The sequence below is a fragment of the Rhinopithecus roxellana genome, chromosome 13 (assembly GCF_007565055.1).
Source record: "Rhinopithecus roxellana isolate Shanxi Qingling chromosome 13, ASM756505v1, whole genome shotgun sequence".
Lineage (NCBI taxonomy): Eukaryota > Metazoa > Chordata > Mammalia > Primates > Cercopithecidae > Rhinopithecus > Rhinopithecus roxellana.
In genome coordinates this window covers 124,357,856-124,376,304 of record NC_044561.1, presented here as the reverse complement: position 1 = coordinate 124,376,304, position 18,449 = coordinate 124,357,856, and the positions used below count along the sequence as shown (strand labels likewise).

General features: G+C 48.1%; 1 protein-coding gene across 2 annotated transcripts in view; it reads right to left on the bottom strand.

The window, feature by feature from the left end:
- BCAS4 (breast carcinoma amplified sequence 4) overlaps positions 1–18,243 on the bottom strand; it is an 85,488-nt gene extending 67,245 nt beyond the window's left edge. For both annotated transcript variants that reach the window (XM_010363382.1, XM_010363383.1), the window contains exon 1: positions 17,970–18,243. In XM_010363382.1, the coding sequence (XP_010361684.1) occupies positions 17,970–18,149 (180 nt within the window). In that variant the 5' untranslated portion in view covers positions 18,150–18,243. The remainder of the gene's footprint in view (positions 1–17,969) is intronic.
- Positions 18,244–18,449: the final 206 nt, after the last annotated feature.

The window sequence follows — 18,449 nt, the reverse complement described above, 5'->3', positions numbered from 1 at the left end:
AACTATATACTTTTAAATCATAAATTTATACATGAATTATATACCAATTGTTTTTTTTCTTAGAGACAGGGTCTCATTCTGTCATCCAGGCTAGAGTGCAGTGGTAGGACCATAGCTCACTACAGCCTCCAACTCCTGGGCCCCAGGGATCCTCCCGCCTCAGCTTCATGAGTAGCTGGGACTACAGATGGGCACCACCATGCCTGGCTTCAATTTTTTAAGAGTCCTCCATCATCTTCCACCTACTCAGAAAACACCTAATGGGGGCCTCCCCAGCCCTACCCCATCTGGAGCCTCCGCCTCCCCCTGATCTCACTGCCTGTTGCTTACCCCCACCCACAACACTAGCCACAGCCTCACCGCAGGGCCTTTGCACCTGCTGTTCCCTTTACTGGTGAACGTTGTCTCTCACTTCCTTCTAGCTTTTGCTCAAATATTTCTTCCAGGTGAGGCTTTCCCTGACCCTGTAGCTCCCCTACTCCCAGTCCTCCTGCCCCAATTTACTTTTCTCTTTAGCATTTATCACCATCTAATGTACTATCTATTTTTCTCAACTTGTTTCCTGTCATCTTCCCCACCAGAATGAAACCTCTGGGGGACACAGGTTTTTGTCTATTTTATTTGTCTTTCAATTCCCAGAGCCTAGAACAAAGTCTGGCAAATAATAAGTACTTGTGTTTCAGAGGCGGCCCTCTAACTCCCTCCCATCCCACATGTGCTTTTGCAAAAGGACCTTGCAGCTCCTCCAGTGAAGAGGTGGGATCCAATCCTTCCCACCCCCGAATCTGGGCTGGCCTATGGCTTGCTTAGACCAATAGGACGTGATGGGAGCAAGACTCTGTGACTCCCAGGTCTAGGCCTTGAGAGACCTCAAAGCTTCTGATTCACCCTCCGGTAAGCCAGAAGCCACATAAGGAAGTTCAGGCAGTACCACAGGGCAACTAAATTCAATAATAACTTAACTGTACATTTTAAAATAAGTTAGAGGTCCTAGCCAGAGCAATCAGACAAGAGAAAGAAATAAAGGGCATCCAAACTGGTAAAGAGGAAGTCAAACTGTTACTATTTGCTGATGACATGATCGTATACCTAGAAAACCCTAAAGACTCCTCCAAAAAGCTCCTACAACTGGTGAATGAATTCAGCCAAGTTTCAGGATATAAAAACCAATGCACACAAATCAGTAGACTGCTATACACCAACTGCAACCAAACGGAGAATCAAATCAAGAATTCAACTTCTTTTGCAACAGCTGCAAAAATTAAATCTTTAGGAATTTAACCAAGGAGGTAAAAGACTTCTACAAAGAAAACTACAAAACACTGATGAAAGAAATCATTGACAACACAAACAAATGGAAACACATCCCATGCTCATGGATGGGTAGAATCAATATTGTGAAAATGACCATACTGCCAAAATATATCTACAAATTCAATGCAATTCCCATCAAAATACCACCATCGTTCTTCACGAACTAGAAAAAGACAATCCTAAAATTCATATGGAACCAAAAAAAGAGCCTGCACAGCCAAAGCAAAACTAAACAAAAAGAACAAATCTGGAGGCATCACATTACCTGATTTCAAAATATACTATAAAGGCTGGGCACGGTGGCTCACGCCTGTAATCCCAGCACTTTGGGAGGCTGAGGCAGGTGGATCACTTGAGGTCAGGAGTTCAAGACTAGCCTGGCCAACATAGTGAAACCACGTCTCTACTAAAATACAAAAATCAGCCAGCCGTGGTAGTGCACACCTGTACTCCCAGCTACTGGGGAGGCTGAAGCAGGAGAATCGCTTGAACCCAGGAGGCTGATATTGCAGTGAGCCAAGATCGCCCCATTGCACTCCAGCCTGGGCAACAAGAGTGAAACTCTGTTACAAACAATAAAAAAAATTTGAAAAAATGTTTAAAAAATAGGCACATAGGCCAATGGAACAGAACAGAGAAATAAACCCAAATACTTACAGCCAACTGATCTTTGACAAAGCAAACAAAAACATAAAGTGGAGAAAGGACACCCTAGTCAACAAATGGTGCTGGGATAACCGGCCAGCCGCATGTAGGAGAATGAAACTGGATCCTCATCTATCACCTTAAACAAAAAATCAACTCAAGATGGATCAAACACTTAAATCTAAGACCCGAAACCATAAAAATTCTAGAAGATACCATTGGAAAAACCCTTCTAGACATTGGCTTAGGCAAAGACTTCATGACCAAGACCCCAAAAGCAAATGCAATAAAAACAAAGATAAATAGATGGGACTTAATTAAGCTAAAAAGCTTCTGCACAGCAAAAGAAATAATCAGCAGAGTAAACAGACAAACCACAGAGTGGGAGAAAATCTTCACAATCTATGCATCTGACAAGGGATTAACATCCAGAACACTAAGCAAGAAAAAACAATCCCATCAAAAAGTGGGCTGAGGACAATTCTCAAAACAAGATATACAAGTGGCCAGCAAACACATGAAAAAATGCTCAACATCACTAATGATCAAGGAAATGCAAATCAAAACCACAATGCGATACTACCTTACTCCTGCAAGAATGGCCGTAATCAAAAAATTAAAAAATCATAGATGTTGGCATGGATGCGGTGAAAAGGAACACTTTTACACTGTTAGTGGGAATGTAAACACTTCTACGCTGTTAGCAGGGATGTAAACTAGTACAATCACTATGGAAAACAGTGTGAGATTCCTTAAAGAACTAAAAGTAGATCTACCATTTGATCCAGCAATCCCACTCCTGGGTATCTTGAAGTTATCATATGAAAAAGATACTTGCACATGCATGTTTATTGCACCACAATTAGCAATTGCAAAACTATGGAACCAGCCCAAATGCCTATCAGTCAACAAGTGGATAAAGAATATGTGGCATATATACATATAGATACCATGGAATACAACTCAATCATAAAAAGAAATGAAATAATGGCATTTGCAGCAGCCTGGATGGAAATGGAGACCATTATTCAAGTGAAGTAACTCAGAAATGGAAAAGCAAGCATCATATGTTCTCACTTGTTAAGTGGGAGCTAAGCTGTGAGGATGCAAAGGCATACAAATGATACAACGGACTTTGGGGACTTAGAAGAAAGGGTGGGAGGTAGGTGAGGGATAAAAGACTGCACTTTGGTTACCATGTACTCTACTTAGGTGATGGTTGCTGCACCAAAATCTCAGAAATCACTAAAGAACTTATTCATGTAACCAAACACCACCTGTTCCCCAAAAACCTATTGAAATTAAAAAATAAAATAACTTAAAGTCCAGGCATAGTGGCCCATGCCTGTAATCCCAGCACTTTAGAAGGCTGAGGCAGGCAGATCACTTGAGATCAGGAGTTCAAGACCAGCCTGGGCAACATGGTGAAACCCCATCTCTACAAAAAAAAAAAAAAAAAAAAAAAAAAATTTAGCTGGGTGTGGTGACATATGCCTGTAGTCCCAGCTACCTGGGAGGCTGGGGTGGAAGGATTGCTTGAGGCCAGGAAGTGGAGGGTGCAGTGAGCAAAGATTCTGTCACTGCACTCCGCCTAGCTGACAGAGTAAGGTCCTGTCTTAAAAAAAGAAAATAACATAACTTAAAGAGTATAATTGGGCTGGGTGCGGTGGCTCACGCCTGTAATCCCAGCACTTTTTGAGGCCAAGGCAGGCAGATCACCTGAGGTCAGGAGTTCAAAACCAATCTGGCCAACATGGTGAAACCCCATCTCTACTAAAAATACAAAAATTAGCTGCGTGTGGTGGTGTGCGCCTGTAATCCCAGCTGTTTGGGAGGCTGAGGCACAAGAATCATTTTTTTTTTCTTTTTGAGACGGAGTCTCGCTCTGTCACCCAGGCTGGAGTGCTGTGGCCGGATCTCAGCTGACTGCAAGCTCTGCCTCCCGGGTTCACGCCATTCTCCTGCCTCAGCCTCCCGGGTAGCTGGGACTACAGGCGCCGCCACCTCGCCGGGCTAGTTTTTTGTAGTTTTTAGTAGAGACGGGGTTTTACCGTGTTAGCCAGGATGGTCTCGATCTCCTGACCTCGTGATCCGCCCGTCTCGGCCTCCCAAAGTGCTGGGATTACAGGCTTGAGCCACCGCGCCCGGCCCTACAAGAATCATTTGAACCCAAGAGGTGGAGGTTGCAGTGAGCCAAGATCATGCCACTGCGCTCCAGCCTGGGCAACAGAGTGAGACTCAGTCTCAAAAAAAAAAAAAAAGAGTATAATTGGACTGTTTGTAACTCAAAGGATAAATGCTTGAGGGGATGGATAGCCCATTCTCCATGATGTGCTTATTTCACTTTGCATGCCTGTATCAAAACCTCTCATGTACCCCCTGAATATATATACCTGCTATATACTCCCAAAAATTAAAAATAAAAATAATAAAATTTAAGAAAAAAAGAAGTCGGCCGGGTGCGGTGGCTCAAGCCTGTAATCGCAGCACTTTGGGAGGCCGAGACGGGTGGATCACGAGGTCAGGAGATCGAAACCATCCTGGCTAACACGGTGAAACCCCGTCTCTACTAAAAAAATACAAAAAACGAGCCGGGCGAGGTGGCGGGCGCCTGTAGTCCCAGCTACTCGGGAGGCTGAGGCAGGAGAATGGCGTGAACCTGGGGGGCAGAGCTTGCAGTGAGCTGAGATCCAGCCACTGCAATCCAGCCCGGGTGACACAGCGAGACTCCATCTCAAAAAAAAAAAAAAAAAAAAAAAGAAAAAAAGAAGTCCAGGCAACTCTTCTGTAAAAGCCAGTGAGCGAGGCCCTAGAGGTTGAGAGGCCACATGGAGGAGAACTGAGATGCCCCAGCCAATAACCAGCACCAACTGCTAGACACAAGGGCAAGGCCATGCTGGACTGCCAGGGTGGCCAATCCTCCAGCTGAACGCAGTCCATGCATGAACCCCATGAAATGGCAGTTGCTTGAAACTGCTAAGGTTTGGGGTAGTTTGCTACCCAGTGATGGGTAATCACTACAGTGCTCATGAATATTCATTGTAGAAAAGAAAGGAAGATGAAAGGGAGAAAGAGAGAGGAGGGAAGGGGAGGATGTGTACTGCCTGGAAGAGGTGTGGCCTGAGAACAGCAGCCTGGGCGGCGCCTTAGTCCCAGCCTTGCATTTTATGCTATGTGGTCTCAACTGCACCTCTGACCATCCCTGTGCTTCTGACTCCCCATTTGAAAATGGTGAGAAAAACAATCCACAGACTCTGTCTCATGACAGAAGCTAAGGAAGTCTACTAAGTCACTTCTCTGGGTCACTCCCGGTGAGACGCCACCTCCCTTTAAAAGGACCCTGCTAGGGTCTCCAAACTCAAATGACACCGAAGCCATGCAGGTAATAAATAGAAGAGAAGTGGGCTGTGCTGAAGACTGTTTTCTGCAAACTGTTTATTTTCAGTTTCCCACTTTTTCTTTTTTTTTTGAGACGGAGTCTCGCTCTGTCACCCAGGCTGGAGTGCAGTGGCGCAATCTCAACTCACTGCAACCGCTGCCTCCCGGGTTCAAGCGATTTTCCTACCTCAGAGCCTCCTAAGTAGCTGAGACTACAAGAGCACACCACCACGCCTGGCTAAGTTTTGTATTTTTAGAAGAGATGGGGTTTTGCCGTGTTGGCCAGGCTGGTCTTGAACTACTGACCTCAGGTGGTCTGCCCACCTTGGCCTCCCAAAGTGCTGGGATTACAGGCATGAGCCACCGCTATGACCAGTTTCCCACTTTTGACAGAGATTTTACTTCTAAGAAAAATAGCAGTGCAGGTGGGATTATAAAGAGCAGCTGATGTTCAGCCTCCAGGTCAGGGAGACAACAGGGAGGGGTGGAGACTGTAGCAAACAGAAGACCACAGGCCCTATTTAAATGGGGTGGCTGCTACTGGGCCCCAGCTTGTAACAGGTAGGGATGTGCCAACCCTGCTTTGTTCAAGACAAATGGCAATCCAGATGTTTATGCAAATTCTCTCCGTTTGAAAATGTTCAAAACTAGCCTGATAAGTTAAAAAACACTATGACGGCCAAATAAAACTGTCTGTGGACTGAATGTGGCCTTCAAGCCTCTGGCCAATCTGTGTTTTTAAAACACACACACACATGAAATACCAGAACAGGCAAATCTACAGAGATGGAGAGGAGATTCGTGGTGGGGGGTTGGGGAATGACAGATAACGGTGCAGTGTTTCTTTTTGGGGTCATAAAAATGTTCTAAAATTGGTTGTGGTTGATGGTTGTACAATTCTGTGAATATCCTAAAAGCCATTACATTATACACTTTAAACAGGTGAATTGTACGTATGCAAATCACATCTCAATAATGCTGCTTACACACACACACACACACACACACACAGAAGAATCTTAGCATAGCAAGGTCCACTCAGCCCAGGCAGAAAAAGCATCCTCATCTCTATGCACAAAATGAAAGGGATGAAATGAACGTTGAAAGATCCTGGAAGCCAGGGAGCAAATGAAGTGATTCTCTGAGTAGCGTTAGGTTTGAACTGCAAACCAGGAAGGAGCTGGCGGGTTAAACAATGACCCACCGCCCAGAGAAGAAACTCAGGAACTCTTTCCTCTCAGGTCCCCAAAGCAAGACCGAGTTCCCATCCTGGTCCCGAAAGGACCCTTGATCTTGAGGTTTGAGGTTTGAGTGTCCAGAAAGGGCTGACTACTCTGCTCTAAAATCACGCAGACCCTGACTTCCAGGAAGGTTAATTTGACAACAGTAACCAACACTTACAATGCAGGTGCAGTCTATGGCCATACTGCCCTAACCACTCAATCTTGTCTAAAATGCATGTGCCCTTAGACACAGTAATACACCTCCTAGGTGTTTATCCTACATATCTGCATAAATGCAAAATGATGTATGTGCAGAGATATTTATTGCAGGACGCTTTGTGACAGCAAAAAATTCCACATAACTTCAACGCCTGTCAACAGAGGAATGGTTACCTAAAGTGTCATTCAGACAGACAATGAAATTCTGTCTAACTGCTGAAAATAATCAGGTAACTCCTGTGCATTAATATAAAAAGATGTCGAAAAATGAGTGAAAAAAGCATGAGGCCGGGTGCAGTGGCACAGTGGCTCACACCTATAATCCCAGCATTTTGGGAGGCCCAGGTGGGCAGATCACTTGAGGTCAGGAGTTCGAGATCAGCCTGGCCAACATGGTGAAACCCCGCCTCTACTGAAAATACAAAAATTAGCCAGGTGTGGTGGCACACGCCTGTTATCCCAGCTACTCGGGAGGCTGAGGCACAAGAATCACTTGAACCTGGAAGCCGAGATCACGCCACTGCACTCCAGCCTGGGTGACAGAGTGAGACTCCATTTCAAAAAAAAAAAAAGCTTAATGCAGAGAGGGGAGGTGGCAGGAGGCAGGGACTTCCCTGTCCTACCTGCCCAGAAGGGGGACAAAGGAATGACCCATCTCTGCAGGAGGAGCATGGGGCTGAGGACCAGAGGAGGCAGGCAGGGCTCTCTCATGCCACAGGGTCTTTCGGATTTGTAACATGTACATACATTTTTAAATCTTTAAGACAAAAGTCTTTTAAAAAAACAAAACCAGCTAAGTGTGGTAGCTGACACCTGTAATTCCAGCACTTTGGGAGGCTGAGGTGGGAGGACTGCTTAAGCCTCCTGATACAGTGAGATCCTGTCTCTAAAAAAAAAAATTATTTAAAAAGATTTAAAAAATAGAAAAAAAAAACAACTCCAATTTACTTTATTTTTTACTTATTTATTTATTTATTTTTGAGACAGAATCTCACTCTGTTGCCCAGGCTGGAGTGCAGTGGTGTGATCTCAGCTCACTGCAACCTCCGCCTCCCAGGCTCAAACGATTCTCCTGCCTCAGCGTCCTGAGTAGCTGGGATTACAGGCACGTGCCACCACGCTTGGCTGATTTTTGTATTTTTAGTAGAGACAGGGTTTCGCCATGTTAGCCAGGCTGGTCTTCAACTCTTGACCTGAGGTGATCCACCCGCCTCGGCCTCAAAAAGTGCTGGGATTACAGGTGTGAGCCACCACACCCGGCTCCAATTTATTTTTTAAAAAACCCACAAGCCATATTCCCCACCACAGCTGCAGCAAAGGAATAAATTCAGATCCTAAAACAGCTTAAGAGAACTGGTGGCTCGTTGAGACCATGTTGTGGTTGCCCCCAGCATGCGCAGGTGCAGCGAGTGTAACACCAGGCTTCCACGCCTATGTAAGGCAGAGCTGGTGAGTGAAAATCCCTGCTCTTCAGCCCAGTTGGAGGGCTGAAATTGCCCACTTCCAAGCATGGTATACAACTGTTACTCATGCAAGTGTGGGTCACCCCAAATGCAAGCCCCCAAGGACCAAGACACCTCTCATGCCACCTTTCACAGTATCTGCACCCAGTACCTGCTCAATAAAGGTCTGCACAATTAGCAAATGATCGTAGCTAATGTTCCCAGACCACCTAAAATGGGCAGAACCCTGCTAGAAGACCACAGTATGGGGTGAGAAGGCAGGCTGGACAAGGCAGGGAGCGAGGCACTGGACACAGCCCCCAGATCTCCACCAGCCCAGGGGGCTCCAGAGCCCACGTCCTCCCACCTCTCTGCCCTGTCTGACCAGGGCAGAGTGTTGGGGGTTCACACACCTGTAAGGGATGTGTCCTTAACCAAGAGGCACCAAGCACCGAGGACACAGCAGCAAGCAGGACAGCTGGGGTCCCTGCCCTCGGGGGTCTGATGCTGGAGGTGGGGCACTTGCAGACACTGCAGTGGATTCCACATCCATGGACACGAGCCTGCGACCCCAGCAGGGTCCAGGCCAGGACAGGTGGGCAGTCCCAACCAAGCTGGCCATCAGAATCATCTGGGGTGAAGGTGGTGTTCAGAAGTCCAGATCCCCTGGCTGGGCGCAGTGGCTTATGCCTGTAATCCCAGCACTTTGGGAGGCCAAGGTAGGCAGATCACCTGAGGGTAGGAGTTCAAGACCAGCCTGACCAACGTGGTAAAACCCCATCTCTACTAAAAATACAAAATTAGCCGGACGTGGTGGCAGGTGCCTGTAATCCCAGCTATTTGGGAGGCTGAAGCAAGATAATCGCTTGAACCTGGGAGGCAGAGGTTGCAGTGAGCTGAGATTGCGCCATTGTACTCCAGCCTGGGCAACAAGAGCGAAACTCCGTCTCAAAAAAAAAAAAAAAAGAAGTTCAGATCCCTATGCCTGCACGCCTGCTAAATAATCCGTTATTATAATCCACCCCTCCCTATAATCCATTTTCCACCAGCCCCCAGAGTGATTTTCCAACAGACCAATCAGACCAGGAAACTTCCAGGCTTAAAATCCTCCGGGAGAGATTTTATAATTCCAATGACCAGGCTGCACCCACATCAATTAAATCAGAACACTCAAGGATGGGGCAGGCAATCAGTATTTATTTTTTTTTTGGAGTCTAGTCTTTTTTTTTTTTTTTTTGGAGTCTAGTCTCACTCTGTCCCCAAGGCTGAAGTACAGTGGCGTGATCACAGCTCACAAGCTGGGACTATAGGCGTGTGCCACCACGCCTGGCTAATTTATTATTTTATTTTGTAGAGATGTGGTCTTGCTATACTGCCCAGGCTGGTCTCGATCTCCTGAGCTTAAGCAATCCTCTCGCTTCAGCCTCCCAAAGTGCTGGGATTGGAGGCATGAGATGCTGCATCTGACCCCAGCTAGTATTTTTGCATCCTCAAAGGATGCCAAAGTTTGTAAAGTTTGAGAACTATAATCTGTATTACTGCTCTCAACCACGCCCATACCCTACCCCACCCGAGAAGCTGATTTAATTGAATCTCCTGTTTATAGATGCATGAAAATACATATTTTTGCCTTCTGTTTTTATTTACAGAAGACGGCAGCACACACACACGCCCCTTGCACCTCTCACTCAGCACTCTGTGCTGAACGCTGCTGTGCACGGGCACAAGTAGCGCTGACTCCTGCCGCAGCCGCTACTGCTCCACTCATCAGAAGCAATGCTATGACACTGGCCCGCACTGATGGGCACTGGGCTGTTTCCAATCTTTGGGAACATGTTTTGTTTTGTTTTTGAGACAGAGTCTTGCTCTGTCGCCCAGGCTGGAGTGCAGTGGCACGATCTTGGCTCACTGCAACCTCCGCATTCTGGGTTCGAGCGATTCTCATGCCCCCGCCTCCCGAGTAGCTGGGACTATAGGTGCACACCCCCACACATGGCTAATTTTTGTATTTTTTTGTAGAGACTGGGTTTTGCCATGTTGGCCAGGCTGGTTTCAAACACCTGGCCTCAAGTGATTGTCCGCCTCAGCCTCCCAAAGTGCTGGGACTACAGGCATGAGCTATCACGCCTAGCACAAGCTGACAAATCAGAACCTGTCCTTTATGCATTACCCTGGAATAGAATTCAGACTCCTCCCCTGGAGACCCAGGCCCTGGTGTGGCCCTACCTCCCCCAACGCCCCTGTGATCACTGAAGTCCCTCCACTCAGGTACCTCCCAGTCCCTCACCTTTCCCCTGTGGCCGGGCATCTGCTGTCAGATCTTTGCCCTCCGGTCCTTCCCATCCTCCTTCCCCTCAGTCCCTATAACCCCTCAGGTGTCTCCTGCATGGCATTTATCACCATTTAGTCACTCTGTTTGTCACTAGTCTGCTTATCTTCCTCCCCACCTGCAACACCAGGTACCATGCCTATCTGGCTGGTCTCGCCCAGTGCCTACAGCAGAATGGCACAATGCAGGTTTGCCATACAATTCAAGGAACTGGCCAGGTGTGGTGGCTCATGCCTGTAATCCAGCACTTTGGGAGGCTGAGGCAGGCAGATTGCTTGAGCCCAGGAATTCAAGACCAGCCTGGGCAACATAGCAAGACCCCATCTCAAAACAAAATTAAAGGAATAAATAGTGGAATTACATGTTTGAGATAGTGGACCATACCCTGAGTCCCCCTAACAGATTTTTTTTTTTTTTTTTTTTTTTGGACAGAGTCTCACTCTTGTTGCCCAGGCTGGAGTGCAGGGGCACAATCTTGTTTCACTGCAACCTCTACTTCTCGGGTTCAAGCAATTCTCCTGCCTCAGCCACCCAAATAGCTGGGATTACAGGCACCTGCCACCACGCACAACTAGTTTTGTATTTTTAGTAGAGACGGAGTTTCACCATGTTGGCCAGCCTGGTCTCAAACTCCTGACCTCAAGTGATCCACCCATCTTGGCCTCCCAAAGTGCTAGAATTACAGGCGTGAGCCACCATGCCCAGCCCCCCACCACAGACTTCTAATCCAGCATCCCAAACTTGAATGCCCAAAGGGGACCAGCAGGTCACACAAGGATGAGACATGTTAGGAAGTTTCCCATGGGTGCATCATGTTTACAGGTTGGAAGTAATATTCTTTGCTTATGCAAAGAAAACTCCTCTCCTACATTTTTTTTTTTTGAAACTGAAGGCCATCTTTGGCTAATTTATATTTTTCTACTTTTGTCCGGGTACAGAGTTTGGAGAAATATTTCTCTTTTCTCTCATTCTGACTATAGAAAAATCAAAAGTTCGCCAGGTGCGGAGGCTCATGCCTGTAATCCTAACACTTTGGGAGGCTGAGGCAGGTGGATCACCTGAGGTCAGAGGTTCCAGACCAGCCTGGGCAACATGGTGTAACTCTGTCTCTACTAAAAATACAAAAATTAGCCGGGCGTGGTGGTGCATACCTGTAATCTTAGCTACTCGGGAGGCTGACACAGGAGAATCGTTTGAACCCAGGAGGCGGAGGTTGCCGTGAGCTGAGATTGCGCCACTGCACTCCAGCCTGGGTGACAAGAGCAAGACTCTGTCTCAAAATAAAAAAAAAGGGGGGGGGGAGTTCAAACCAGAAAGCGGGGTGGCAGGGAACTGGTTGAACAGAAAACCCGAGGCCCGGGAAATAGTAACTCACCTGCCAACTCAGCTCAAGGCACCGCCCCTCAGCAGCTCCTCCATCTGGGGAAAGCAGTGTGAAGTCCAGGCAGAGCTTGTGTGCCCTCACTTGCCCTATCTCCTGCTGCTCTGCCTCCCACAGCTGCTCTTCTCTCCACCCCCAAAAACCCCCTGCATCCCATCCCGGGGCTTTTTGCAAGAACTGTTCTTTCTGCCTATTTTTCTCCTTAGCCAGCCAACTCCTGTTCAGGCTCAGGGCTCATCGTAAGACAATGCTGCCTCAGGGAAGACCTCCATGACTGCACCCAGACAATAACTTTCTGTTCACCCTCCTGAGTCTCTGCACACACAGGTGCCCTATCACACATCCGCCCATGTCCTGTGCTTTGTAGCATTCATTACAATTTAGAGGTCTTGCTACAGTTTCATTTTGTTTTCTTTTTTGAGATGGGTCTCCCTCTGTTGCCCAGGCTGGAGTGCAGTGATGCGATCTCAGCTCACTGCAACCTCCATCTCCCAGGACCCAGGTGATCTTCCCACCTCGGCTTCTCTAGTAGCTGCGACCACGGGCACATACCACCACGCCCAGTTAATTTTTGTAGAGATGGGATTCTGCCATATTGCCCAGGCTGGTCTCGAACTCCTGGCACAAAGGATCTGCCCACCTCAGCCTCCCAAAGTGCTAGGATTACAGGCGTGAGCCACTGCATCTGGCCTTGTTATGTGTTCTGTCTGGCAGTGCCACGGGGGAAGGGCTTTGTGTGTCTAACTGCCTGTGGCGTCCCCAGCTCCAGGAAAGACTTGGCACATACTGAGGCTGAAGGTGCTGAATGAAGCAGGCCCCACTTCACTGGGAGGCCCAGGCCCCCTAAGGCTGGGGTTGGCTGGACTGAGATTTCTACTGCTCCATGGACGAGGCAAAAGTGCCCCTGGGAGACAGGCTGGTGGGAGGAGGCTGCTGTCCAGGCCTGTTCGCAAACCAGGTTTCCCTTTTCCTGCTCATCTGCCCACCTGGAAACTGTTCCAGCCTGAGGATCTGCTAATGAATTAAGCTTTAAAAATGGAGGTTGCACGTGACTGTGCTCTGGCGCAGTTGCTGTTTCTTTTGGTAAATAAACTTCAACAAGCGTTTTAAGTGGGTTATTGCTGCATGGAGCTACAGGGAGTTGAGGCTCTTTACTACACATCCCTTACACATGAGCATAATCAAACCCGTGACTGAGTTAAAGAGAGCCCTGAGTGAGAAAATGAAATTAATACATGCAGTTTCTCTTAAAGATTATTCCTAATAGAGACAAAATGAAGCTGGGGCTTAGCCACTGGGCAAAATGACATGAAGCTGCTGAGAGTAAGGGAGAGAAGAAATAAGAAATGCACTCAGGATGCTAAAGGCAGTGAAAAGTCGCAGACAACCTAAATGTCTATGCCGGAGTCCCTGGGACACTAGACCAAAGTATGCTTGGGGAGCGTGCAGCCTCCCCCAGGACCCTGCCTGGCAAAACGCAGCAGCCCTGAACCATTTATGAATAATTCATAAATTACGGTCCATCCACACAACGTCATTTATGCTGTGAGAGCCTCTGTTTGCTGAGCTATAAAATCAACATAACACCATCCCAGTCACCGGGTCACTGCCATGACACAATGACATAAGCCATGAACAGAGTTTGGCAAACTGGTGCCACACAGGATGTGCTCAGGAATGGGAGCAATTACTGTTTCATCGTGGGACACTAGAAAGCCAGAGGGTGACAGAGACCTAGGCTCTCCAACATGGCAGCCACATGTCTCACGGGACTACTGAACACTTCAAATGTGGTCAGTCCAAGCTGAGATGGACTGACAGTTCAGTATCAAAACCCTGATTTTGAAAACTCAGGACAAGGAACAGAATGTAAAATTTCATTTACTTTTTACTGTTGATCACATGTTGAAATATTTTGGAGAGAGAGAGAGAGAGAGAGAGAGAGAGAGAGAGATATATATATATTTTTTTTTGAGATGGAGTCTTGCTCTGTCACCCAGGCTGGAGTGCAGTGGCACGATCTTGGCTCACTGCAAGCTCCACTTCCCAGGTTCACGCCATTCTCCTGCCTCAGCCTCCCAAGTAGCTGGGACTACAGGTGCCCGCCACCACACCCGGCTAATTTTTTGTATTCTTAGTAGAGACAGGGTTTCACCATGTTAGCCAAGATGGTCTCAATCTCCTAACCTCGTGATCCGCCTGCCTCGGCCTCCCAAAGTGCTGGGGTGTTGGGATTACAGGCGTGAGCCACTGCGCCCGGCCTGGATATATTTTTATTTTTTTATTAACTAGAGATGGGGCCCTCACTATGTTGCCCAGGCTGGTCTCAAACTCCTTGGGCTCAAGGGATCTTCCAGTCTTGGCCTCCCAAAGTGCTGGGACTACAAGTGTGAGCCACTGCACCTGGCCCAGATATACTGTTATTTTAAATATATTAAAATTACTTTCACCTGTTTCTTTTCTTGTTACTCTTTTGGCTTTTGTTGTTGTTTTGTTTTGTTTTTTTTGAGATGGAGTTTCCCTCTTGTCGCCCAGGCTTGAGTGTAATGGCACAATCTCGGCCCACTGCAACCTCCACCTCCCAGGTTCAAGCGATTCTCATGACTCAGCCTCCCAAGTAGCTGGGATTACGGGCATGTGCCACCATACCCAGCTAATTTTATATTTTTAGTAGAGACGGGGTTTCTCCATGTTGGTCAGGCTGGTCTCAAATTCCCGACCTCAGGTGATCCACCCGTCTTGGCCTCCCAAGGTGCTGGGATTACAGGTGTGAGCCACCATGCCTGGCATTTTTTTTTTTTTTTTTTTGAGACAGTCCCACTCTATCGCCCAGGCTGGAGTGCAGTGGCATGATCTCGGCTCACTGCAACCTCCGCCTCCCAGGTTCAAGCAGTTCTCGTGACTCAGCCTCCCAAGTAGCTGGGATTACAGGTATATGCCACCACATCTGGCTAATTTTTGTATTTTTAGTAGAGACTGGGTTCCACCGTGTTGGCCAGGCTGGTCTCAAACTCCTGGCCTCAAGTGATCTGCCTGCGCTGGCCTCTGAAAATGCTGGAATTACAGACGTGAGCCATGGTGCCTGGCTACCTGTTTCTTTTTCATGTAGCTCCTGGAACACTAAAACTTGCATAGGTGGCCAGGCACAGTTGCTCACACCTGTAATCCCAGCACTTCGGGAGGCCGAGGCGGGCAAATCACCTGAGGCCAGGAGTTCGAGATCACCTTGACCAACATGGAGAAACCCTGTCTCTACTAAAAATACAAAAATTAGCTGGGCATGGTAGTGCATGCCTCTAATCCCAGCTTCTCAGGAGGCTGAGACAGGAGAATCACTTGAACCCGGGAGGCAGAGGTTGCGGTGAGCCTAGATCGTACCATTGCATTCCAGCCTGGGCAACAAGAGCGAAACTCTGTCTCAAAAAAAAAAATTGCATAGGTGGCTCACATTTGTAGCTCCAATTATATTTCTGTTGGACAGTGTTTATGGATACATGCTCATGTTATTTTTAATTTTAATTTTTATTTTTTTTTTATCTTTTAACATTTTTGTAGAGACGGGTTTCCCTGTGTTGCCCAGACTGGTCTTGAATTCCTGGTCTCAAGTGATCCTCCCACTTCAGCTTCCCAAGTCGCTGGAATTACAGGCATAAGCCACTGTGCCCTGCCTCCATGCTATTTTTAAAATTGAGATATAATTCACAAACCACAAAATTCACCCTTTTAATGTGTACAATTCAGCAGTTTTCAGTATATTCACAAATTTGTGCAACCATCACAACTATCTAACATCCAGAACATGTTCACCACACCAAAACGAAGCTCCATACCTTCCCATTAGTAGTCCCCACCCATTTGCCCATGCTATTTTGAGTAAAGAAAAGCAAGTTGCAGGACAGTATTACAGCAGCATGTGAGGTTTCATTTAAAACAAATATAGATGGATGGGCCAGGCATGGTATCACACGCTTATAATCCCAGCACTTTGGGAGGCTGAGGCCAGAGGATCTCTTGGACCCAGGAGTTCAAGACCTGGGCAACATAGTGAGATCTTGTCTCCATAAAAGAACTTTGTTTTAAAAGTTAACCTGACATGGTGGTACACACCTGTGGTCCTGGCTATGTGGGAGGCTGAGGTGGGAGGATCACTTGAGCCCAGAAGGTTGAGGCTGCGTTGAGCTACGATTGTCACTGCACTCCAGCCTGAGTGACAAAATGAAACCCTGTCTCAAAAAAAAAAAAAAAAAAAAAAAAAAAAACACCTAAAAAACGAAAAACTTCTGTTCAAAAAATATTTTAAAAATATGTGGAGATGGCCGGGCGTGGTGGCTCACACCTGTCATTCCAGCACTTTGGGAGGCTGAGGCAGGCGGATCACAAGGTCAAGAGATAGATACCATCCTGGCCAACATGGTGAAACCCTGTCTCTACTAAAAATACAAAAAGTAGATGCGTATGGTGGCATGTGCCTGTAGTCCCAGCTACTCTGGAGGCTGAGGCAGGAGAATCACTTGAACTTGGGAGGCGGAGATTGCAGTGAGCCGAGATCGTGTCACTGCACGCCAGCCTATATATGGAGAAAAATAAAAAGAGAAAAGAAAAAACATATATATATATATATATATATAATTCCGAGTTCACTAGGAGTTAAAAATATCTTTAATATATACATATATACAGAAAGAATATATATAGAAAAAATATATATATTATATACATATGGAAAGATATTTTTATTTTTATTTTTTTTTGAGAGGGAGTTTTGCTCTTGTTGCCCAGGCTGGAGTGCAATGGCTGATCTCAGCTCACTGCAACCTCCACCTCCCAGGTTCAAGCGATTCTCCTGCCTCAGCCTCCCAAGTAGCTGGGATTACACGCCCGGCTAATTTTTGTATTTTTAGGAGAGACGGGATTTCGCCATGTTGGTCAGACGGGTCTCGAACTCCAGACCTCAGGTGATCCACCCGCCTCGGCCTCCCAATAGTGCTGGGATTACAGGCGTGAGCCACCACGCCTGGCGAAATAGATTTTTTTTTTTTTTTTTTTTTTTTTACATGTCTCACTCTGTCGCCCAGGCTGGAGTGCAGTGGCATGATCAAGCCTCACTGCAGCCTCCGTCTTCCCCGTCCCCCATCCCCATCCCAAGCAATCCTCCTTCCTCAGCCTCCTAGAATGCTGGTACCACTGGCGCGAGCCAATGCTCTGCCTAGACAGATACAGATATACCGATATCTACATTTGTAAATGCATTTTAAATGTCCGGAATAATTTATACCAAACTGTTAATGCTGGTTTTCTAAGAAAACTAGAATTGGGATGGGAGAGAAAAGAGAAAGGGGTGCACAGCCTTTATTTTAAATACTCCTGCACTGCTTTTGTGGTTTAAAAAGAGAATGGGTTGAATTTCTGGCCGTAAATAACTCCTAGTGAACTCGGGTAAAAAAGAGAATGGGTTGAATTTCTGGCCGTAAATAACTCCTAGTGAACTCGGGTAAATAACTTTTTCACAGCACCGTCGACAGATGCCTCCAGCCGGAAGGTAGAAGGTCTCGTTTTAGATCTGCTTTTCACTTGGTGCTTTTAAAATAGAAAGCGCAGACAGAGGCGTGGTGTTTTCGCTCCGAGCTGCGGCAGCGCAGCGCTGCCTCAGGACTCCCCGCACAGCCGCAGCCTGCGGCGCCGCTCGGCCGGGGCACCGCGCTCGGAGGTAGCCGGGGCAGGGGCGGTCCCGGGGTCCGCCTCTCCCAGGGCCGGCCTGGCAAAGGGCGGCGCCTTGGGACCCGGCGGATGCTGGGGTACCTGGGTGGGGAGGGAAAGCGAGCCTGGGCCTCCGGGGCCCAGTGTCGCCCGGAGCAGGGAGCAGGGGCGACCCGCTGCGCATCTCTGGGTGGCGCCCCGAAGCCACCGTTCAGGAAGGGGGGAATCCCCGGGTCCCCCATTCCGGGAACGAGAGGATGCTCCGGGGAAGCCGAGGATCCGGAGCCCGGACCCCCAACCGCGAGAACCCTTTCCTCCAACTCCGCAGCCCCGTCCCCTACCTCGGCCCCAGGCTCGGGGGTCAGGAAGAGCGCGAGCTCGCGCGCTCCGCTGCGCACGGGCTCCGGCCGGTCGGCGTTCACAAGCAGCATCAGGAGGGCGGCGGGGTCCGGTTGGCGGAGGCTGCCTGGGAGCCCGTGGTTGCGCCCGGGCCTCCGAGCCCCGCCCCCGGTCCGCTGCATGCTCCGCGGCCCGCCTGGCGGAGGCGGGGCAGGTGCGCTCCCGGCGGTCGCGGCTCTCAGCTCCAGGAACGCCGGGCCGAGCGGGCAGCGCCACCCAGTGGCGAGCGGCGCGCGCTGCGCCCGCCCCCGCAGCACCTGGGCACCAGCGCTTTGCAAACTCGCTTGCAGATGGCAGTCACCTGGAGCTCTTTTAGAATTTCCCAAGTCCAGACCACACCGTATCTGGGTTGGGACCCGGGTATCAGGATCTTTTGATGTTTTGTAGGTGGTTCCAACCAGATTGTTGACCGAAAGCTAAAT